At 44.0% G+C, this 25,205-nt stretch overlaps 2 protein-coding genes across 4 annotated transcripts in view; one reads left to right on the top strand and one right to left on the bottom strand.

The window, feature by feature from the left end:
- ubxn6 (UBX domain protein 6) overlaps positions 1–14,223 on the bottom strand; it is a 35,093-nt gene extending 20,870 nt beyond the window's left edge. For all 3 annotated transcript variants that reach the window (XR_011587599.1, XM_070859919.1, XM_070859920.1), the window contains exons 1-2: positions 14,107–14,223; positions 1,043–1,197 (exon numbers count right to left, since the gene is read on the bottom strand). Coding sequence is in view for 2 of the 3 variants with exons in the window: in XM_070859919.1 (XP_070716020.1) it covers positions 1,043–1,197; positions 14,107–14,189 (238 nt within the window). In the remaining variant the exon portion in view is untranslated. The remainder of the gene's footprint in view (positions 1–1,042; positions 1,198–14,106) is intronic.
- hdgfl2 (HDGF like 2) overlaps positions 9,823–25,205 on the top strand; it is a 116,665-nt gene continuing 101,282 nt past the window's right edge. Inside the window, exon 1 of the mRNA XM_070859916.1 lies at positions 9,823–9,849. Within this exon, the coding sequence (XP_070716017.1) occupies positions 9,838–9,849 (12 nt within the window). The 5' untranslated portion in view covers positions 9,823–9,837. The remainder of the gene's footprint in view (positions 9,850–25,205) is intronic.

The following is a 25,205-nucleotide window of genomic DNA, read 5'->3' as shown; positions in this document are numbered from 1 at the left end:
AAACAAAGCAACATTTATACAAGAGGTATTGTGCACAGAGTTGTTGGGGCAGTCCCCTTGTGCAACAGATAGATCACATGCTTCTCAGCCTATTCACTGAATACAGAACAGTTCTCTCTCTTTCTCTCATAACACAACATTAGCTTTTATGGGCTCCCTGCCCCTTTACCAAGTCACACTGCTGTCCAATTCTGGAATCCACAATTTGCAATCTAACCACTTGGTGGCGTAGTTGGCTCTGAATGCCCTCTGACGTATCCTAGTAAGTGACTCGGGTGTAAACAATCATTACCAAGCCCAAAATTGGTAGCAACCCCCTTCACTTTAGACAATGAGGAAGGCGAGAACATGGCACAACAAAGGAGATCATTTAACCCGTTATTAGATTATGCATCAGAACAAAAGAGGTACATTCCTCACCACTGTCTCTGTTGCAGTGACCAGAAATCTGAGTATTCCAGGTACAGCCTGACCAGGACACTCCATAGCTTCAGCATGATTTCTGGGGACTTGCACGTAACTTATTTGGCAATATATCCAGCATCCTGTTCAATTTATTTATTACTGCCTCACCATGTATTAATCAAGCTTTGTTAGCAGATTTCATCAATTCCTTGTTCGGTGTACTTGCCAGCTTCTTGTCCAGAGCCAGAATGCAAAGCAGTGACCTGCTCAAGGGTCATCGTCACAGACTGACTCCTTGTGCTTATTTTCACCTACCATTTTAAAATGCTATTTGTTTTCCTCTTCCCATCCCCCACTCTCAGCTCCAACAACATCTCTTCCTCCATATCTATGAGCCTAGTATACAGCTGGGCAGGTTTGAAACTAGGCCCACAGGGTTGTTCACCAAGCACAACCCAAGTTTGCAAGTTCAAGAATCTATAATCTTACTGCTGAGTTTTAAAATGCCTCGATTGCAGCTGTGCGGGAATGCCATAGGCCCAATGATATGCTTTGCTAAATTCTAGTGACTGCCCTGCACTAACATTAAAGATCAACGGGATCAGCATATTTTGCTCCCCTCTCCATGTCCACCTACCCTCTCCCTGCAAGCCGCTCAATCCAGATGTGCCTCGCCCCTTATGGTGCTTGATTTCCAGTCTGGATAAAGCTGCAGCTGCCGCCATCTGAGACTCTTCGGCCGGTGGTCTGCGAGGTTTCTCTGGCCCCTTGGATTGGGGTTCTGTTGATTTTCTAGACAAGACCACAGTAACAGAATGTGTGTCAGTACGGAGTCACTAATAATTGGAAACCTGTGCGTGCAGTTTTGTGCCAGCAAATGTCCATTTTTTAGTGAATTCTGCATGTAACATGGTGTTTTAGATCAGTCCTAGCAGAATATAGCAACTATTAAAGATTACTGGATTCTTCATATATGGCAAGAGTTTTTTGAATATTAAGGGAATCAAGGGATATGGGGATCGAGCATGAAAGTGTTGAGGTAGATGATCAGCCATGATCTTATTGAATGGTGGAGCAGGCTCCAGGGGCCAAATAGCCTACTCCTGCTCCTAATTCTACGTTCGTATGTAAAAGTTAAGTTTGCTTAACCAGGCACAAAAAAATACTTGGAATCGGAAAAGGTTAGATCGAATAATCCCACCCCTTCAAGATATCCACATTCTCGACTTACCTCGTGAATCCACTTGCCTCTTGTACCTGTATGTTTCAATGCCCTTCTCTGATAACATTCCCAGGGCTGACTGGCATCTGGGAAATCAGAGCCCTTGAATGGTTCCACAGCACTGTATTGTCGGCGTCTATCTCCCTTTCTGTGAGAATCCCTTTGGGAGAGCCATTCCACCGCTCCCCAGTTTATTGCACCCCTTCTTTCTCCTGATTCACTATTTTTTTAAACTTCTGTCCCTGTTATTTAAATTCTTCAGCAGAGTGAACAATTTTCCTGGATTAATGTTGTCAAGTTGACCACCTTACTTACTACATCCAGCTTCTTTAACTTTTCCTCCAGTTAAATGTCTCAATTAGTTTTGTTGGACACCTCTATACCACCAAGGACCGTATCATCCTTCATGTGAATACAATTGCACACTGTACCCGACAGGGCCATACCAATGGTCCATAACAACAATACAACTGCTTGATGTTTGCAATTAAGCGCTCTGCTGACAGCTTCATAGATTTACCCACTGTAATCCTCAGATCTCTTTCTTGATCAGCACTGTGCCATTTATCACATACTAGTTCTTTTGGTTCCTTGCTCCTATATGGTTAATCAAATTGAGCAGCAGAATTACAGGAAAAGAAATCCCGAGACTCTTACGAAGAAAGATTCTTTCAGAAAGAAAAAGACAGGGGTGTGTGTAACTGGATTAGCAAAGTAGGTTACATACTGGACTTTCACCTCCGTGACACGGGTTCAAATCCAGCACAGATTTATAGGGAGTCTCTCTGCTGATTGGCTGCAAGGAAATGATTTTCAGCAGTCATAATCCAGTTCTTAAAACCACAGGATGGCTGGCATGGGAAATGGAAAGATGACACATTACTATAGTAGGAGGTGCTCTTCTGAGATTGAGGCTCATTGTTGGGGCAGCTGAGAGAGATCTTTATTCTGCATCTGGCTGTTCTATACTTGACCTGGGAGCGCTTAATTATATCATTGGATGTCTGATATGGGAAGAGTTTCATTTGCAACACTAATATCCTTCACCTTGCTGAACATAACATTTGAAAAAAACAGACAGACAGACACACCTCTCCATGAACCCTACACCAGGTTAAAAAAAATGGGATGCATGCAAGAGATTTCAAGTGTTTATGACATCGGAGGCCTGCTTTGCTGAGATCACTGCCTTGCTCCCAGCTAGGCATTATTTTTCTGTGAACATTATATTTTGCCATCAGCCCTTATTCCCATGAGCTGGACCATCACATTGATTGGAGGGAGCAGCGTGCGGCAGCCCGGCCCAGAAATCGGCGCGGTCCCGACCCGCAAGACAATCAGCAGGCCGGGGCCATTGGAGGGAGCAGCGTACGGCGGCATGCCACTTCAGGAAGCAGCGCATGCTGCTGCAGGAGGGCAGGCACAGCTGGAAGGGCAAAGGCGTGGCAAGAGTTTGTCGAGGGAAGTGACCAGAGCCCCGGAGAGGCATGAGTTTGGGGCTCAGAAGAGGAGAGGGCCCAGAGGCAGCACGGGCTAGCCCACACTGCGATGTGGCGCACTAGGTCCATGCAGCACAGCTGGTCTCCAATCATCTTGGTTTACCCTTGGCACTGGACCAAGACCTAGTTCTGTCAAGCCTGTGTGGTGACTGGTGTGCAACAGCCACCCCATGTTTAAAAAAAATTCACACATAGGCATCTTCCAACCTTCAGGATGTAATTCGGGTCCTTCACTGAAACACCTGTGAATTCGTCCTTTTTTTGGCGTCGAAGCAAGTCATCCTCGTTTCGAGGGACCGCCTATGATGATGATATACCTGTAGAAGCTCTTGCTGTCTGTTTTTATATTTCTTGCTAGTTTACTCTCAGATGCTACCTTCTCTGTCTATCATTTTTTGAGTCATCCTTTGCTGGTTTCTAAAAATTTCCCAATCCTCTGGCCTTCCACTGTTCTTCGCAAAATTGTATGCCTTTGTTTTCAATTTGATACCATCCTTTACTTCCTTAGTGGGAGTTGTGTATAGACCACCAAACAGTGGTAGTGAGGTTGGGGATGGCAACAAACTGGAAATTAGGGATGCGTGCAATAAAGATACAGCAGTTATCATAGGTGACTTTAATCTACAAATAGATTGGGCTAACCAAACTGGTAGCAATGCGGTGGAGGAGGATTTCCTGGAGTGTATTAGTGATGGTTTTCTAGACCAATATGTCGAGGAACCAACTAGAGAGCAGGCCATCCTAGACTGGGTCATGTGTAATGAGAGAGGATTAATTGGAAGTCTTGTTGTGCGAGGCCCCTTGGGGAAGAGTGACCATAATATGGTAGAATTCTTTATTAAGATGGAGAGTGACACAGTTAATTTTGAGATTAGGGTCCTGAACTTAAAGAAAGGTAACTTCGATGGTACGAGATGTGAATTGGCTAGGATAGACTGGCGAATGATACTGAAAGGGTTGACAGTGGATATACAATGGCAGACATTTAAAGATCACATGAATGAACTTCAACAATTGTACATCCCTGTCTGGCGTAAAAATAAAAACAGGGAAGGTGGCTCAACTGTGGCTAACAAGGGAAATTAGGGATAGTGTTAAATCCAAGGAAGAGGCATATAAATTGGCCAGAAAAAGCAGCAAACCTGAGGACTGGGAGAAATTTAGAATTCAGCAGAGGAGAACAAAGGGTTTAAATAGGAGGGGGACCAAAGAGTATGAGAGTAAGCTTGCAGGGAACATAAAAACTGACTGCAAAAGCTTCTTGAGATATGTGAAGAGAAAACAATTAGTGAACACAAATGCAGGTCCCTTGCAGTCAGAATCAGGTGAATTTATAATGGGGAACAAAGAAATGGCAGATCAATTGAACAAATAGAGGCTGCAGGGTGACTTGGACAGGTTGGACGAGTGGGCAAATGTATGGCAGATGCCATATAATGTAGATAAATGTGAGGTTATCCACTTTGGTGGCAAAAACCGGAAGGCAGATTATCTGAATGTTGACAGATTAGGAAAAGGGGAGGTGTAACGAGAGCTGGGTGTCATGGTACATCAGCCATTGAAAGTTGGCATGCAGGTACAGCAGGCGGTGAAGGCGGCAAATGGCATGTTGGCCTTTATAGCGAGAGGATTTGAGTGTAGGAGCAAGGAGGTCTTACTGCAATTGTACAGGGCCTTGGTGACCCCACACCTTGAATATTGTGTACAGTTTTGGGCTCCGAATCTGATGAAGGACATTCCTGCTATTGAGGGAGAGCAGCGAAGGTTCACCAGACTGATTTCCGGGATGGCAGGACTGACATATGAAAAAAGACTGGATCGACTAGGCTTATATTCACTGGAACTTAGAAGAATGAGAGGAGATCTCATAGAAACATATAAAATTCTGACGGGATTGGACAGGTTAGATGCAGAAAGAATGTTCCCGATGTTAGAGAAGTCCAGAACCAGGGGTCACAATCTAAGGATAAGGGGTAATTCATTTAGGACCGAGATGAGGAGAAACTTCTTCACCCAGAGAGTTGTGAACTTGTGGAATTCTCTACCACAGGAAGTTGTTGAGGCCAGTTCGTTATATTCAAAAGGGAGTTAGATGTGGCCCTTACGGCTAAAGGGATCAAGGGGTATGGAGAGAAAGCAGGAATGGGATACTGAAGTAGCATGTTCAGCCATGATCATATTGAATGGTGGTGCAAGCTCGAAGGGCCGAATGGCCTACTCCTGCACCTATTTTTTATGTTTCTAGTTAGGCAGAGATGGTTCATCCTTCTCTTAGCATCTGTATTTCTCACTGGAATAAATCTTTGCTGAGAGTTATGAAATATCTCAAATGTTTGCCACTGCATTTCTACAGTCTTACCCTGCAATATATTTTCTCAGTTTACTTTAGCAACTCTGCCTTCGTATTGACCTTTATTTAAATTCAGGACACTAGTTTGAGACCTAGCTCTCTCACCCTTAAACTGAATTTGAAATTTTACCATGTATGATCACTCTTCCCAAGAAGATTCTTCACTGCAAGATTAATTAATCCAAAATCATTATACATTACCAGATCTAAAATAATTTGCTCCCTGGTTGGCTCCACAACGTATTATTCCAAGAAACCATCCCGCATATACTCTATGGAACTTTTCCTCAAGGTTACAATTGCCAATTTGATTTGTCCAATCAATATGAAGATTAAAATTTCCCATGATTATTGCTGTACCTTTCTTACAAGCCTCCATCATTTCTTGATTTATACTCTGCCAGAGTGGCTACTGTTAGGGGGCCTGTAGACCACTCCTACCAGTGACTTATTTCTCATTACTTATCTCCACCCAAACTGATTCTACATCTTGATCTTCTGAGCCAATATTATTTCTTACTACTCATCCTTGATTAACAGAGCTACCCCACTTGCTTTTCCTTACAAAATGGCAACTATCCCTGAATATTTAGTTACCAGCCGTGGTCATTTTGCAACCACGTCTCCGTAATGGCAATCAGATTATACTCATTTATTTCTATTTGTGCCGTCAACTCATCTATCTTGTTACGAATGCTTTGTGCGTTGATATAGAACTTTTAATTTTGTCTTATGTGTATACGCTCTGTCCCTACTTGTCCCACTCTGGTTATCATTACCCCGATCGCTACCCTGCACTTTTGCCGCCTTCTTTCTCTGACTTTTTAAAATTTCCGCTCACCGGATTCCCCTCCCCCAACCCCCGCCTCCCTCCCACCACTATTTAGTTTAATACAAGCGACAATCCCAGTGGCCCAGTCGGTAAAGAAGTACAGGGACCAGGAAGGTCCCATGATTGACGCTGGAATCTGGGTTCTCATGGGCTGTACTCTGAGACTTTGCCATCTGCCCATTTTTCAAGTGCAAGCCTGGACAGGGGGTACTGAGGCCAACTGTAGCACCCCTACTGCCACCTGATGGAAATGGGCTAACTCAGCAGGGACTGGGATTGAATGTAGGGCATTCCCGAGCTGTTTGGCTTAAGTACACATCGAGCAATGCACTTCCAACTGAGCCACCTCAGTAAGTACAATAATTCAACCGAAGAGAAAAAAATGGTCCTGAAATTCTGATGTCCCGGGTCCGTACAAAGTTTCTACGGTCCCGGGAAGGCATCGAAAAAGCCGGTTTTCAGCGCACAATGCGCATGCGCTGAAACCCGGCTTTTCTGACCTGTCAAGCTCTTGCCCGTGCGATGAGTTCTCGCTCGAAATTCTGACTTTTAGAGATCTTCTGCCCAGCAATAGGGCACGAAAGTTCATGAGCGAGATAAAGCAGGTGTACAACCTGCATTCTGGTGCGCATCTACCTGAAACTTTGCTTCAAACAGCTCAATAGCCTTCAGTATAAGCAGCAGACGATGCTGAGGAGTTCTGTAGAATAAAAGCTTAACACAAACTAAATAAACAGCAGGAAATGGAAACAAGCAGCTTCCTCTCAAAGTAATGAGAGATTCAAATCTTCCAACTTTTATAACATTTGAGGTACCATGTTGTCTATTGCAGCTTGGCTTGTAAAATATAATGGACTTTAAAGTCAGACACTCAGTACCTAGCTCAGTAATTGTGTTGAGATAGAATGCTTTCCAAGGGTAATGCAGAATGTAAAGGATGGCTTCTTGAGAATAATAGTGCAAAGCTTTTCCAGCAATTGTAGTGAGTCCCAAAATATGGCCAAAAGTTTCCACAAACAATCTCAGTTGAACAGCGTCCTTTCAACCACGTACTGCCACCTTGGTGAATGGGTCCCGACAAACTGCACCTTTTACATAGAGGCTCAGCTTCTCGAAAACGGATGGGAGGGCAGGAGTTTTGGAATTTAGGTCAAGTGCTGTCAACCCATACTAATTCCGTCATTTGTATGCTACTGCACTAGGAGGGCAGTTGCTTCTTCGTGTTCTGTCATGCATCGGCCCAGCCAACAATTGCTGTCCCCGCCAACTTACACCCTCCCCCAAACCAGAAGTTTTGTGGCCATCAATCTTCTAAACATTTTCTCCTTTCATTTATACATGCAGTTTAGAAGTCGCTACTTTTTATTTGCTGGCCATGCTATTACACATTGCACAACCACGACCCATTCAGAAATGCAAGACATTTTTTAAGTCTTTATATTGCTTTAATTAACTTTTAAAGTGTTTAAAACTATTAAAATGTTTAAAATAAATTAGACAATCTTTAAACTAAAAGATTAAAAAATCTTTGAAAAATCTCACCTTTCAAAGCCTTGTAGCGATCTCTAAAGCAGCTGCAGCACTGAAGGTAAAAAAAAATTGGGTGTGGCCTATATAAATGAGCTCCTTTTGACAGCTCCTGCGGGCAGGGACAGACTCCGAAAGAAGCCACAGGTTTTGCACACGCTGCGTTCCCGGGCGGCGTGACGTCATACGCTGCCCGGGAATCTTCTTCACAGAATCGGAAGTTCAAGAGGGTGCAGGAGAGAAAGGCAAGTGGGCATTTTTTTTCTATATTTTACCAGATTGCCCGCAGGAATGGTGTTACAGCAATTTCAGGGAAGTTATTTACGGGGAAAGGCAATAAAGTAATAAAATGGAGCAGGGACGGTGATATTAAGTGCTTGTGGGTGGAGTACACAAATAGTTAAGGTTTTTCAGCATGATGAGCTGGTGCTGGCAACGATGCTGGTTTACAATTGAAGCAATTCATTTGATCCTGATCCTTGGAGGTTTTGGTGGCTCAGGGAATGAGGGAAATATTTTGATTCCATCGCTCACTGGATGACGTTGGCTTGTCTCATCTCATGTGTCTTTGTTTCCCCCTCCCTTCCCTAGAGGACCACAGGGGTGTGCGTGCACAAGGTAGATTACATCAACTTTATATATCACCAATGCAAATCACTTGATACAAAGCAGATTTTAAATGTTAGATCTTTTCCTGCAAATCTGAAGACTGAAATAAACATGTTACATATAGAGCACTGCAGAAAGTCTCTTTCAATAACAAACTTAACTAAAAGTAACAGCTCCTCGAGATCTACAAGACTATAATCTAACACATAGCTCCAAGCATTCGGCTTCCTGCATACCACGCAATCCTGGAGGCAGGGAGCACACAAAGTTTAAATCTATCATCCCATTAATGCACACGTTTGTCAAATTGCTGATACTAACAGATCTCAAGTGTTCTGATATAATATTTATCCTGAGGCCAACAGAGCTCGGATCAGGCCTTTCCAAACCTGCTGGCCCACTAAATTCAACACCAGACAGATCAGTGAATAAGAAATACAAACACGTAGAAGAGTTGTCTGGGGTTCAAGGGTTGGATTACTCGGGCCCCAAGATGGCCATACCTGATCTACAAGAGTGCAAAGGATGGCTTGATCTGAAAACGCTTTCTCTGAACGGACAGGTTACACTGCCCCCGAGTGGACAAATTGAACAGCAGTGTAAACTGAGCTAATCAGCCTAGGAGAGTCCCAGGCCCGATTGAAAAAAAAAGGAGCAGCCGAGCGGCGGCCATGGGCAGCATGGAGGCAGGCCACTACAAGCTATAGCGTAAGCTGGTGCAGGAGGACAACGGCAGCGAAGAGTGATGTCAGCAAGGTCCAGGTCGGTGATTGGCACATGGGCAGGAGCAGCGAGGTCGGGGCGAAGGAGCTGAGAGAGACTGTGGAGGGATGTGATCGGGGCCCAGGGGAGGCGTGAGTTTGGGGCCAGAGGCCCAGGAGCAACTTGGGCCAACCCACACTTCGATGTGTGCGCACCCTAGGTCCGTGCAGCAGAGCAGGTCTCCAGTTGTCATGGGTAATCCTCGTCACCGGACCAACACCTAGCTCTGTCAAGCCTGTGTGGTGACTGGTGTGCAATGGCCACCACACGTTAAAAAAATCCATGCACAGGCATCTTCCACCCTTGAGGATGTAGTTCGGGTTCTTCATTTGAAACACCTGTGAACTCATCCTTTTTTTTGGTGTGGAAGTAGATCATCCTCTTTTCGAGGGACTGCCTATGATCTTGAGCTGTGTCAAGCAGGCTGCTCTCGGGTGTCAGCGGCAGTATGGTGATACAATTGGCATCACTGCTCCTTGGGTTGACGTTTTGGGAAAAGTAAGCTAGTCAGAGCTCGGAGATCTTAGCCATCCGGCTGGAAGTGCATGTGTGAAGACAGGACAGAGTTTGACGGTGATGTCCCTTGTCGTTTACCAGCCTGATGACACTCACTGGAAGGCTGACATGATTAATGGCCAGTCAGGTGAGGTCTTGGCAGACATGAAAAGTGTTTGAAATTGTACCCCAGCAAGGGGATTACAGGATAAAATTAACATTCAAAACTTAAGTTTGTAGCTTAGTGCCACTCCTAGTTATTTTCTCCAAAACAGTTTAAAAAAAACTTTAGCACCTTACTGATATTGGGACAGCTCCAGTGACTTTCTGCTGAGACATTTACAAGAGGACATTAAATTCCTATCCTGAAGTTATTACCGACATGTTACTGAGGATTCACTTACAGTCAATTAAAAGGAAGCTCGAATAGAGGGAAGCTCTATGCAGGGCTATGGGAAAAGAGCAGGGGAATGGGACGAATTGGATAGCTCTACCAAAAAGAGCGGTCACAGGCACTATGGGCCGAATGGCCTCCTTCTGTGCTGTGCCATTCTATGATTCTAACTACAAGGACAGAATGCAGAACCTTAAAGTGGTGACTGAATTACTTCAGTCATCCTGGTTCATTTACTCCCCGTCCTCTAAACTCCATCTGAAAACCCAGTTTAGTCTTGATTCCCTGTGTGCAACATCACTGGAGATTGACTAGTTGTAAATTATTAAAACAATCCTTCGAAATCGCCTCTCCAGTGCAATCATGTCCATCCGGTAATGCACCTATATAGCACCATTAATGCAGTAAAACATCACAAGGCTCTTCGCAGGAGTGTTATAAGACAAAGACTTTGACACCGAGCCACATAAGGTAAAGAGGCGGAGAGGTTTAGGCAGGGAATTCCAGAGCTTAGGGCCGAAGCAACAAAAAGCATGGCTGCCAATGGTTGAACGAGTAAAATCAGGGATGCTTAAGAGGGCAGAATTAGAAGAGTGCAGATATCTCGATTTTTTTTATTCCTTCACGGAATGTAAGTGTTGCTGGCAAGGCAGGCATTTATTACCCATCGAGAGTGGTGATGAGCCTTCATGAACCGCTGCAGTCTGTACGGTGAAGGTACTCCCACACGTGTGTAGTGGTTTGGTACAACTCAGTAGCTTGCTAGGCCATTTCAGAGGGCAGTTAAGAGTCAACCACATTGCTGAGGGGATGGAGTCATATATAGGCCAGATCAAGTAAAGACAGCAGGTTTCCTTTCCTAAAAAGGACATTAATGAACCAGATGGGTTTTTAATGACAATCCGGTAGTTTCATGGTCACTATTACTGACACGAGCTTTTTTATTCCAGATTTATTTAATTAACTGAATTTAAATTCCCCATGTCTCCAGGTCATTAGTTCACACCTCTGAATTACTAGTCCAGTAACATAATCACAATGCTACCATTCCCAGTTGTCGTGGGGCTGAAGGAGATTACAGAGATAGGGAGGGGCGAGACCATGGAGGAATTTCAAAACAAGGATGAGAATTTTGAAATCGCGACGTTGCTTAACCAGGAGCCAATGTAGGTCAGCGAGTACAGGGGTGATGAGTGAATGGGACTTGGTGCGAATTAGGACACAGGCAGTCGGATTTTGGATGACCTCAGGTTTAGGTAGGGTAGAATGTGGGGGGCCAGCCAGGAGTGCATTTGAATAGTCAATTCTAGAGGTAACAAAGGCATGAATGAGGGTTTCTGCAGCGGATGAGCTGAGGCAAGGACAGAGACGGGCGATGTTACGGAGGTGCAAATAAGCGGTCTTAGTTACGTCGCAGATATGTGGTCGGAAGCTAATTTCAGGGTCAAATATGACACCAAGGTTGCGAACAGTCTGGTTCAGCATCAGACAGATGTTCGGGAGGGGGATGGAGTCAGTGGCTCGGGAACAGTTTGTGGCAGGGACCGAAAACAATGGCTTTGGCCTTCCCAATATTTAATTGGAGAACATTTTTGCTCATCCAGAACTGGATGTCGGACAAGCAGTCTTGACAATTTAGAGCCCATGCAGAGGTCAAGAGAAGTGGTAGTGAGGTAGAGCTGGGTGTCATCAGCGTACATGTGGAAACAGATGCTGTGTTTTCGAATGATGTTGCCAAGGGGCAGCATGTAGATGAGAAATAGGAGGGAACCCAGGATAGATCCTTGGGGGACACCAGAGGTAATGATGAGAGAGCGGCAAGAGAAGCCGTTGCAAGTGATTCTCTGACTATGATTAGATTATTAAGAATGGAACCAGGCGAGTGCAGTCCCACCCAGCTGGATGATGGTCGACAGGCATTGGAGGAGGATGGAGTGGTCAACCCTGTCAAAGGCTGCAGACAGGTCAAGGACGAGGAGGAATTGTTTACCTTTGTCACAGTCACAAAGGATGTCATCTGTGACTTTGAAGAGAGCCGCTTCAGTACTGTGGCAGGTGCGGAAACCTGATTGCAGGGATTCAAAGATGGAGTTGCGGGAAAGATGGGTACAGAACAAGTTGCATTTATATGGCACCTTTAATGTAGGAAAATGTCTTAAGCCACTTCACAAAAGCATAACCAAAAAAAATGAATACTGAGCCAAAGAAGGAGATATTAGGAAGGGTGTCTAAAAGCTTGGTCAAAGAGGTAGGTTTTAAGTAGGGTCTTAAAAGGAGAAGAAGGGAAGAAGGAGGAGAGAGGGACAAAGAGAGAAGAGAGCTTTAGGAAAAAGAATTCCAGATTTGAATTCTTTATTGCCCAATTAACCTATCCCTACTGACTTATGTTTTACATTCTTCAGCATTATAGCACTGCACCTGCAATCTCCGACCTACTACTTTGACAAGGCTGTATTGCATGGTTACTTGGAATGTATTTAAAGAGAGCACGATGGCATATTCTAGTTAAAAGTACTATTAATGCAGCCATCGAACAAGAATATTTTCTAGTAATTGCATACTTGATGATTTAGATACAAGTTGTGACTAGTTGTATTATCGCCAAATGTTATTTAAGAAAAGACAAACAGTACCCAAGCAACCAAGCACAAAACAGCATCTGTACCCAACCAGTTAAATTCCATTTTGGAACCAATAAACAGGTGGCATTTTAATTCAGATGTTTTCCACTTCTCTGGCACAGGTAGGTAAGCTAACGTGAGCTAGTTTTAGCAGATAACAATGTTGATTTAGGTTTGTGTTACTTAAACAAAAATCTTTCAGTTACAGCAGGGTACTGGGAGAGCGGGTAAATTATAATATTTGAACATGGTAAACACTTTGCAGTGCCCTTCACAAACTGGTAAAAGTCACTGTGCAAACAAATTACTCAACTAATGTGGATTTCTTAAACATTATACATGAAGCAGTTGCTTCAGTGTCTCAGTCTGTTGGCCTCTCGCACTTCATCCTTTTCAAACCAAATATCTGGCATAACGCATCACTTTTTAAAGCAATAACATTTCTCTATGTACACTGTATTCAATTATGTAAACATTGTCTTCAGAGAGAGGGGGACCTTCACAGGCAATTTTGCAAAAAGGGAATTAACTTCTTTCAAAAGACCTACTTTGTTTTTCATTTTTTCATACAATTATTTGGCAGTCAGAGCACATGGTCATTTTTCCTCTTTCTTAGACTACCAAAGATGGTAAAATTTTTCCCCTAAAAATTCTACAGAACCACCAGTGCAGGAGAAGCCATGATGGCAACCCAGAAAACAAATAGGGCTTAGTCCCTGGGAAACCATTATAAACCCCTGGGAAACCATTTATAAACAACTTGCCATAGTAAATCGTCCCAAGGCACTTCACAGGAACGTAATGAGACAAATATTGACACCAAACCAAAGGAGGAGACATTAGGACAGGTGAAGAAAAGCTTGGTCAATAGATGTAGGTTTTAAATGAGCTGGAGCAGTTTAGGGATTACTGAATGAAAAATAAATAAAATAAAATATTTATGGTCCGCATGTAGATAACTTTCCTCGGGCAAGATTAAGGATTTGACCCCAAATAAAAAGAGAAAAAAAACACTCGAGTTGGGAAAAGACAGACTCAATCTTCAGACCACGCCTTGAAGCAGCAGTCGATCCCAACAATCTAACACAGTACCAGAGAGCAAACAATAACCTCAACCGGACAAAGATTAGCGCCTTAGAGAGAGAGAGGACATTTTATTTTAATAATCCTTCCTATGTCTCTCCTTGAAGTTTACGAGAAGGCAATGATCATAATCTCACATATTCGCACTGTGGTGGGTGTGCCTCGCAGACGGATAGTCCAGAGCGGCTGTCAGGGGAACAGTGGGACTAATCAGAGAGTGAGGCAGACTGAACACTAAGTTATAGACGCCGAGCTGTCAGTCCTGTCCTTTTCAGACAAAAAGCAACCCGCGCACCATCTCCCTCACCTGGTGTCCTCGGTCAGGGCGTGACCCGGCCCCAAGTTTTTAAACTTTAAATCCCGCTTCAACTCGCCAAAGAATTTCTTCATCTTTCCACCTAGGCCTCGAGCGTCACATCATTAAAAGTCCCCCACCCCGCGCACCGGAAACCTGCGCCCCGCCCAGACCGGAAGCGAGCCATTTGAACGCTGCACTGGCGCCGTTGCCAGGGGCAACAGACCCAGTTCCAGCCTGCAGCGGCTGCAGGAGGCCACCAACATCAAGGTCAGTATTGCTGCCAGGGTTGGAAACTTTCACCTCTCATCAATGGTAGAGTGAAAAAAAAATAACATCTGCAAATGCTGAACATAGAAAATAAAAAACAAATGATAGAAAAATACAAATCTTAAGCAAAAACAGCAGAAAATCCTGGAAATCTAAAAAAAGGCAGGGAATGCTGAGCAGATCAGTCAGCATCTATGAAGAGAAAAGACAAATTAATGTTTCCGGTACAGGCCAGTGGAGTTCCATAGGGTTTAGTCCTGCGACCTCCAATCTGACGAAAGGTTACGCCTGAAATGTTAACTTGTCCCTTTCTCTTTACAGATGCCTTTTCTTTAATTAAACTATAAAGAGACATTGGGTTGCCCCCACACCATCAGACAAAAAAAAAACTTTTAAAAAGTGCCTCCTATGTAGAGGGTCCCAACTAATTGATTTAGAAAATTAGATTATTAATAAAAAAGCAGGAAACTTATAAAATGAAGTAATAATATTGCCACCCATGTCCAATGTGCTCTCGAGGCCTTACAGTGCCCATTGTTCACACAAAGCCTCAAGCGAACCACTGGTCTCTTTACGGATGCCGACTGACGTGGAATCATAAAATGATACAGCACAGAAAGAAACCATTTGGCCAATCGCACCTATGCCGACTCTTTGAAAGAGCTATCCAATTAGTCCCACTCCTCAGCTCTGTCCCCATTGCCTTAGAAACATAGAAAATAGGTGCAGGAATAGGTCATTCGGCCCTTTGAGCCTGCACCACCATTCAATAAGATCATGGCTGATCATTCACCTCAGTACCCCTTTCCCGCTTTCTCTCCATACCCCTTAATCCCTTTAGCCATAAGGGCCATATCTAACTCCCTCTTGAATATATCTAACGAACTGGCATCAACAACTTTCTGTGGAAGAGAATTCCACAGGTTAACAACTCTGAGTGAAGAAGTTTCTCCTCATTTCGGTCCTAAATGGCTTACCCCTTATCCTTAGACTATGACCCCTGGTTCTGGACTTCCCCAACATCGGGAACATTCTTCCTGCATCTAACCTGTCCAGTGCTGTCAGAATTTTAAACGTTTCTATGAGGTCCCCTCTCATCCTTCTAAACTCCAGTGAATACAGGCCCAGTCGATCCATTCTTTCCTCATTTGTCAGTCCTGCCATCCCGGGAATCAGTCTGGTGAACTTTCGCTGCACTCCCTCAATAGCAAGAACGTCCTTCCTCAGATTAGGAGACCAAAACTGAACACAATAGTCCAGGTGAGGCCTCACCAAGGCCCTGTACAACTGCAGTAAAATATTCCTATATTCAAATCCCCTAGCTATGAAGGCCAACATGCAATTTACCTTCTTCACCGCCTGCTGCACCTGCATGTCAACTTTCAATGACTGGTATACCATGACACTCAGGTCTCATTGCACCTCCCCTTTTCCTAATCTGTCGCCATTCAGATAATATTCTGCCTTCCTGTTTTTGCCACCAAAGTGGATAATCTCACATTTATCCACATTATACTGCATCTGCCAAGCATTTGCCCACTCACCTAACCTGTCCAAGTCACCCTGCAGCCTCTTAGCATCCTCCTCACAGCTCACACCGCCAACCTGCTTAGTGTCATCTGCAAACTTGGAGATATTGCACTCAATTCCTTCATCTAAATCATTGATGTATATTGTAAATAGCTGGGTTCCCAGTACTGAGCCCTGCGGCACCCCACAAGTCACTGCCTGCCATTCTGAAAAGGACCCGTTTATTCCGACTCTCTGCTTCCTGTCTGCCAACCAGTTCTCTATCCATGTCGATACATTACCCCCAATACCATGTGCTTTAATTTTGCACACCAATCTCTTGTGTGGGACCTTGTCAAAGCCTTTTGAAAGTCCAAATACACCACATCCACTGATTCTCCCTTGTCTACTCTTGTAGTTACATCCTCAAAAAATTCTAGAAGATTTCTCAAGCATGATTTCCCTTTCATAAATCCATGCTGACTTGGACCGATCCTGTCACTGCTTTCCAAATGCGCTGCTATTTCATCTTTAATAATTGATTCCATCATTTTCTCCACTACCGATGTCAGGCTAACCAGTCTATAATTCCCCGTTTTCTCTCCCTCCTTTTTTAAAAAGTGGTGTTACATTAGCTACCCTCCAGTCCATCCAGAACTGATCCAGAGTCAATAGACTGTTGGAAAATGATCACCAGTAGGGCCACTTCCTTAAGTACTCTGGGATGCAGACTATCAGGCCCTGGGGATTTATCGGCCTTCAATCCCATCAATTTCCCGAACACAATTTCCTGACTAATAAGGATTTCCTTCAGTTCCTCCTACTCGATAGACTCTCGGTCCACTAGTATTTCCGGAAGGTTATTTGTGTCTTCCTTCATGAAGACAGAACCAAAGTATTTGTTCAATTGGTCTGCTATTTCTTTTTTCTCCATTATAAGTTCACCTGATTCTGACTGCAAGGGACCTATGTTTGTCTTTACTAATCTTTTTCTCTTCACATATCTATAGAAGCTTTTGCAGTCAGTTTTTATGTTCCCAGCAAGCTTCCTCTCATACTCTATTGTCCCCCTCCAAATTAAACCCTTTGTCCTCCTCTGCTGAATTCTAAATTTCTCCCAGTCCTTAAGTTTTCTGCTTTTTCTGGCCAATTTATATGCCTCTTCCTTGGATTTAACACGATCCCTAATTTCCCTTGTTAGCCACGGTTGAGCCACCTTCCCCATTTTATTTTTACTCCAGAAAGGGATGTACAATTGTTGAAGTTCATCCATGTGATCTTTAAATGTCTGCCATTGCCTATCCAACGTCAACCCTTTAAGTATCATTCGCCAGTCTATCCTAGCCAATTCACGTCTCATACCATCAAAGTTACCTTTCCTTAAGTTCAGGACCCTAATCTCTGAATTAACTGTGTCACTCTCCATCTTAATAAAGAATTCTACCATATTATGGTCACTCTTCCCCAAGGGGCCTCGCACAACAAGATTTCCAATTAATCCTCTCTTATTACACATGACCCAGTCGAGGATGGCCTGCTCTCTAGTTGGTTCCTCAACATATTGGTCTAGAAAACCATCACTAATACACTCCGGGAAATCCTCCTCCACCGTATTGCTACCAGTTTGGTTAGCCCAATCTATATGTAGATTAAAATTGCCCATGATAACTGCTGTACCTTTATTGCACGTATCCCTAATTTCTTGTTTGATGCTGTCCCTAACCTCACTACTATTGTTTGGTGGTCTGTACACAACTCCTGCTAACGTTTTCTGCCCTTTGGTATTCCGCAGCTCTACCCATACAGATTCCACATCATCCAAGCTAATGTCCTTCCTTACTATTTCCTCTTTAACCGGCAATGCTATCCCACTTCCTTTTCCTTTCCGTCTATCCTTCCTGAATGTTGAATACCCCTGGATGTTGAGATCCCAGCCTTGGTCATCCTGGAGCCATGTTTCCGTAATCCCAATTATATCATATTCGTTATTAGCTGCCTACGCAGTTAATTTGTCCACCTTATTATGAATACTCCTCGAATTGAGGCACAGAGCCTTCAGGCTTGTCTTTTTAACACACTTTGTCCCTTTAGAATTTTGCTTTAATGTGGCCCTTTTTGATTTTTGCCTTGGATTTCTCTGCCCTCCACTTTTAATCTTCATTTTTCTGTCTTTTGTTTCTGCCCCATTTTACTTCCCTCTGTTTCCCTGCATAGGTTGCCATCCTGCTGCCATATTAGTTTAACCCCTCCCCAACAGCACTAGCAAACACTCCCCCTAGGACATTGTTTCCGGTCCTGCCCAGATGCAGACCGTCCGGTTTGTACAGGTCCCACCTCCCCCAGAACCGGTTCCAATGTCCCAGGAATTTGAATCCCTCCCTCCTGCACCACTCCTCAAGCCACTTATTCATCTTAGTTATCCTGCTATTTCTACTCTGACTAGCATGTAGCACTGGTAGCAATCCTGAGATTACTACCTTTGAGGTAATGCTTTTTAATTTAACTCCTAGCTCCCTAAATTCAGCTTGTCGGACCTCATCCCGTTTTTTTACCTATATCGTTGGTACCTATATGCACCACAACAACTGGCTGTTCACCCTCCCTCTCCGAAATGTCCTGCAGCCGCTCCAAGACATCCTTAACCCTTGCATCAGGGAGGCAACATACCATCCTGGAGTCTCGATTGCGGTCGCAGAAATGCCTATCTATTTCCCTTACATTAGAATCCCCTACCACTATAGCTCTCCCAGTATTTTTCCTGCCCTCCTGTGCAACAGAGCCACCTATGGTGTCATGAACTTGGCTGATGCTGTCCTCCCCGATGAGTCATCCCCCCCAACAGCACCCAAGGTGGTGTATCCGTTTTGGAGGGGGATGACCACAGGGGACCCCTGCACTACCTTCCTTCCGCTGCTCTGCCTGATGGTCATCCGTTCCCTATCTGCCTGAGTAACCTTTACCTGCGGTGTGACCAATTCACCAAACATGCTATTCACGACATTCTCAGCATCGCGAATGCTCCAGAGTGAATCCATGCGCAGCTCCAGTGCCGCAATGCGGTCTGTCAGGAGCTGCAGCTGACACACTTCCTGACCTCCCACATGGCACAGGAGGATAATGACACGGGTCTGGGCTCTCCTACCATGACTTAACCCTTAGATTAACTTAATTTGGCAGCAATGTCAAAGGTTACCTACTGATAAGGAAATAAAAAGAAGAAAAAAAAAGATTAAATACTCACCAATCCACCAGCCAATCACTTACCCACTTGGCTGTGACGTCACCCATCGGTTTCTTTCTACTTCTTTGTTTTACCTTTGGCCTCTGCACCAGCTGGCCCCTCAGACTGCCGCTGCTTCGACTCGCTGCCGCCGTCCTTTATCCTCCCGCGCCGCTCCTCTCGCGATGCTGGCCTTCAAACATAGAAAATAGATGCAGGAATAGGCCATTCGGCCCTTCAAGCCTACACCACCATTCAATAAGATCATGGCTGATCATTCATTCAGTACCCCTTTCCTGCTTTCTTTCCATGCCCCTTGATCCCTTTAGCCGTAAGGGCCATATCTAACGCCCTCTTGAATATATCCAATGAACCAGCACCAACAACTCTCTGCGGCAGGGAATTCCACAGGTTAACAACTCTCTGAGTGAAGAAGTTTCTCCTCATCTCAGTCCTAAATGGCCTGCCCCTTATTCTAAGACTGTGTCCCCGGTTCTGGACTTCCCCAACATCGGAAACATTCTTCCCGCATCTAACCTGTCCAGCCCAGTCAGAATTTTATATGTTTCTATGAGATCCCCCCTCATCCTTCTAAACTCCAGTGTATAAAGGCCCAGTTGATCCAATCTCTCCTCATGTGTCAGTCCAGCCATCCCTGGAATCAGTCTGGTGAATCTTCGCTGCACTCCCTCAATAGCAAGAACATCCTTCCTCAGATTAGGAGACCAAAACTGAACAATATTCCAGGTGAGGCCTCACCAAGGCCCTGTACAACTGCAGTAAGACTTCCCTGCTCCTATACTCAAATCCCCTAGCTATGAAGGCCAACATATCATTTGCCTTCTTCACCGCCTGCTGTACCTGCATGCCAACTTTCAATGACTGATGAACCATGGCACCCAGGTCTCGCTGCACCTTCCCTTTTCCTAATCTGCCACCATTCAGATAATATTCTGCCTTCGTGTTTTTACCCCCAAAGTGGATAACCTCACATTTATCCACATTATACTGCATCTGCCATGCATTTGCCCACTCGCCTAACCTGTCCAAGTCACCCTGCAGCCTCTTAGAGTCCTCCTCACAGCTCACACCGCTACCCAGCAAACTTGGAGATATTACACTCCATTCCATCCTCTCGATCATTAATGTATATTGTAAAGAGTTGGGGTCCCAGCGGCACTCCACTAGTCACTGCTTGCCATTCTGAAAAGGACCCGTTTATCCGACTCTCTGCTTCCTGTCTGCCAACCAGTTCTCTATCCACGTCAGTACATTACCCCCAATACCATGTGCTTTGATTTTGCACACCAATCTCTTGAGTGGGACCTTGTCAAAAGCCTTTTGAAAGTCCAAATACACCACATCCACTGGTTCTCCCTTGTCCACTCTACTAGTTACATCCTCAAAAAATTCCAGATTTGTCGAGCACGATTTCCCCTTCATAAATCCATGCTGACTTGGATCCTGTCACTGCTTTCCAAATGCGCTGTTATTTCATCCTTAATGATTGATTCCAACATTTTCCCCACGACTGATGTCAGGCTAACCGGTCTATAATTACCCGTTTTCTCTCCCTCCTTTTTAAAAAAGTGGTGTTACATTAGCTACCCTCCAGTCCATAGGGACTGAGCTAGAGTCAATAGACTGTTGGAAAATGATCACCAATGCATCCACTATTTCTAGGGCCACTTCTTTAAGTACTCTGGGATGTAGACTATCAGGCTCCAGGGATTTATCTGCCTTCAATCCCATCAATTTCCCGAACACAATTTCCCGCCTAATAAGGATATCCTTCAGTTCCTCCTTCTCACTAGACCCTCGGTCCCCTAGTACATCCGGAAGGTTATTTATGTCTTCCTTCGTGAAGGTAGAACCAAAGTATTTGTTCAATTGGTCTGCCATTTCTTTGTTCCCCATTATAAATTCACCTGAATCCGACTGCAAGGGACCTACGTTTGACTTCACCAATTTCAAGTTTCCCTTCAAGTATTTATCCAATTCTTTTTGGAAAGTTACTATTGAATCTGCTTTCATGCAATGCATTCCAGATCACAACAACTTGCTGCATTTAAAAAATCTGCCTGTCGTCTCTAATTCTTTTGTATACACCATAAATCTGTGTCCTCTGGTTATCAACCCTTCTGCCACTAGAAACAGTTTCTCCTTATTTACTCTATCAAAACCATTCATGATTTTGAACACCTCTATCAAATCTCCTCTTAATCTTCTTTGCTCTAAGGAAAACAACCCCAGCTTCTCTAGTCTCCCCTAGTCTCTTCATAACTGAAGCCCCGCATCCCTGATACCATTCTAGCAAATCTCTTCTGCATCCTCTCTAAGCCTTGACATCCTTCCTAAAGTGTGGTGCCCAGAATTAAACATAGTACTCCAGCTGAGGTCTGAGCAGTGTTTTATAAAAGCTTAGCATAACTTTCTTCCTTTTGTACTCTATGCCTCTACTAGTAAAGCCAAGGATCGCATATGCTTTTCTAACAGCCTTCTCAGCTTGGCCTGTCACCTTCTAAGGTTTGTGTACATACACCCCTAGGTTTTCCTGTTCCTGCACCCCCTTTAAAATTGTTCCATTTAGTATATATTGCCTCTCCTCATTTTTCCTACTAAAATGAATCACTTCACATTTCTCTGCATTAACTTTCATCTGCCATGTGTCTGCCCATCTCACCAGTCTGTCTATGTCCTCCTGAGGTCTGTTACTATTCTCCTTAATGGTTACTACATTTCCGAGATTTGTGGCATCCGAAACCGTTGAAATTATGCCCTGTATGCCCTGTCCAACTTCTTAATATATATCAAAAAGACCAGTGGTCCTAATACCGACCTCTGGGGAACACCACTGTATACTTCCCTCCAGTCTGAAAAATAACCATTCACAATTACTCTCTGCTCTCTTAGCTAATTTCGTAACCATACAGCCACTGTCCCTTTCATCACATGGCGTTTAATTTTGCTTACAAGTCTATTTGTGGTACTTTGTCACACATCTTTTGAAAGTCCAAATACACAACACCAGTCGCACTATCCACACCAGCAACCTTCTCTATTACATCTGCTGGCCTGGAAGTTCCGCTCAGTTGTGTGTTTTTTTCAGTGCAATTTGCTCGAAATTGGCAAAACCAGCGCAAAAGATTGCATAATTTAGCGCAAATTACAATCAGCATAAATTGAGTTTCCACGATCTTTTGCGCTAGTTTAAAAAGCATTGTGCTAGAAGCCGGCCCCACCCACAAAACCGGTCACACCCCTGATCGAAGTATTCACCAATTGCGCTCATTTGTGGGCTTTCGAGGAGGCAGCTGGTTCTTCTGGGAGCAAGGACACTAATAGGCAAATTTTTAAAACTTTGGAATATAATTTGTTTTTAAGTTGCGAAGAAACTAACTACTGTACATCAATATAACTAGCAAATGGTTCTGTAATAGTTTTTTATAGTAATTTTCAGTTATTTAAAATTGGGCTACTCACAGGTGGTGGACCGGATTAAATTGCTGATTTTTGTGGTGAACCCATTTTCAGCTGCATTAATCAAACTGCACCAAGTTACCAATCTGAAATATATCAAGGAATATTTTTTAAAGCAAATTTTTTTTTTAAATTACGCTCTAAAATGCCGCCCTAAAGCGTTGGTTCAGGGCAGATTTCATGTTTGGCAATATGCAATTGAGCTTGAGCAGAAACTAGAGAAATAAAAACGCTTCACAAAACTGGCGCAATTTTGGGCGTAATTTGCGCCCGGATTGTCGATTGAGCCCAAAGCGGAAACTGTGTGTTTCTAGCGTTTCTGTTTTTATTTCAGTAATAGAGTGGCACAGGCGGCAACAAATCATGGCCTGTGGCCTCAATCATCTGTTGAAGTATCAGTGTCAACTTGGCTCAGTTAGTACCACAGTGCTTTGGAACTCTGAGCAGCTGCATTGCAACAAAGGGACTTCAAATGACCTGCAATAACCCAATGTTCAATCCTTAGACCTCTGCGGTCCATAAAATATTTATTAGCGAACTCGATGATAGTATTGGGAGAAGAATGTCTAAGTTTACCATTGGTGCCAAATCGTATGGGAAAGAATAATGTTTAAAGACATTTACAAAGAATATAAATGACTGCGTGAGTAAATAGCAATTTACAATTAAAAATGCAGAATTAAAAAGTTTTTTCAACAATATTTTAATGCACAACCTAAAAGTGAAGCCATTTCTGTTGAAGCATTCTCAGCGACACATTTTTTTAAATACATTTTTGTGCATATTGTAATGAGACATGTTGGCACTGTGAAACTGAACACGTCCCCAATTCAGGCACTCAATCAAACACTCCCAGGTCACATGTAACACAGTTAAATATAAGATCTACGTATGTCAGCTGATATGTTTGATTCTTGAGAGGGCATTTGTGATCTTCAAAAGGAATCCAGCAGCATCGAGGTGCACTGACACTAAAGAATAAGAAGTCACAACAGTTTAAAAGTGGGTGAAAGATTTCATCAGGAGCTGTCAGTGTTTGAAGATAAAGTTTTAAAAAGTGTGAAAAACAATGCAGCACTTCACTGTGGGAGAGGTGCAGTATGCAAACCCTCCAAGTGGCATGTGATTGCAGCAGAGACCAGGTAACTAGAGGAGAGGAAGAATTGAAATGGGAACAACTGGGAGAAGTAAAATTAAGAGGGGAGCACCATAAAGAATTCTAATTAGGATGGAGATGTACTTGTTGTGGGATCTTATGCACAAGAAATGGATTTTCAAGGATGAGTGAACCAGACTCAGTAACTGAATCATCACAGGCCAGTAAAATGGATGGACTAGCACTGAACCTCAAAAGAGAATAATTGGAAATGGAGATAACCAGATACAGGATTTCCATGAAAAAGAGATGTACTGGGGGAAACCAGCATTGGAAATAAGATAACCTGGTGCCCATCTTCAGAAAGCATAATAAAACAGATGCAGGCAATAACAAACCATCAGTCTTCACTACAGACGATGATGATGCTGAGTTACTAATAATACATCGTATAGTTGATGCTAAATTTGAAAGTGTCAAAGTGAATGCAGATATTGTTATGTCCAGCATAAAGTTATGTGATTGAGTACTGTAGACGTGAGTAAGTGTGACCTTAGTCTCTTTATTCCAACTCCAGAGTGTTGGTACAGCATGGGAGGCCTGCTTATATACAGTGCTCCCAAGGGATGCTGGGATCCCTTGGGACTCCAACAGATACGCCCTCTGGTGGTGGTAGAATGCTGGTTACATAGGGTTGCATACATAACATCACTCCCTCCCAAAGTCAGTAGTACACTTATTTACAGGGTGAGACGATCTGGGACTTTTTGCTCCCTAATCGATCGTCTCGGTACAAAGGCAGGTGCAGGTGGTTTGGTTGTTTCTTCCCTGGGCTGCTGCGCAGCTGGTCTTGCTGGGCTGCTGGGGATGATGAGTTCAGCTTCGTGGTCAACCGTGATGTCGGTTGCCACTTGTGTGTGAGTCGGAGGGTCGAAGTTGGTGGTGTCCTCTTCCGGTTGCTCGTGGCTGTCTGAATCGCAGTTTGGTTTGGTCCAAATGCTTTCTGCAAGTTAGTCCATTTGCAAGTTTGACCTGAAACACCCTACTCCCTTCTTTGGCTATGACAGTACCAGCAAGCCATTTGGGACTATGTCCATAGTTGAGTACAAATACAGGGTCATTGACTTCAATGTCGCGTGAAAAATTTGTGCGATCATGCTACATGCTTTGTTGATGCCGCCTGCCCTCCACGTGATCATGGAGATCAGGGTGAATGAAAGAGAGCCTTGTTTTGAGCGCCCTTTTGAAGAACAGCTCGGCTGGGGGAACCCCGGTGAGCGAGTGGGGTCTGGTGCGGTAGCTGAGCAGGATTCTGGACAAGCGGGTCTGCAGGGAGCCTTCCGCCAAGCGTTTCAAGCTTTGCTTGATGGTTTGGACTGCCCGTTCTGCCTGGCCGTTGGATGCAAGCTTGAATGGGGCAGATGTGACGTGCTTGATCCCTTTGTGGGTCATGAATTCCTTGAATTCAGCGCTGGTGAAGCACGGCCGTTGTCGCTGACAAGGACATCAGGCAGGCCGTGCATGGCAAACATGGCT

The sequence above is a fragment of the Pristiophorus japonicus genome, chromosome 18, assembly GCF_044704955.1.
Source record: "Pristiophorus japonicus isolate sPriJap1 chromosome 18, sPriJap1.hap1, whole genome shotgun sequence".
In the NCBI taxonomy this organism is placed as follows: Eukaryota; Metazoa; Chordata; class Chondrichthyes; family Pristiophoridae; genus Pristiophorus; species Pristiophorus japonicus.
The sequence above is the reverse complement of the archived record's forward strand: the minus strand, read 5'-3'. Positions and strand labels throughout refer to the sequence as shown.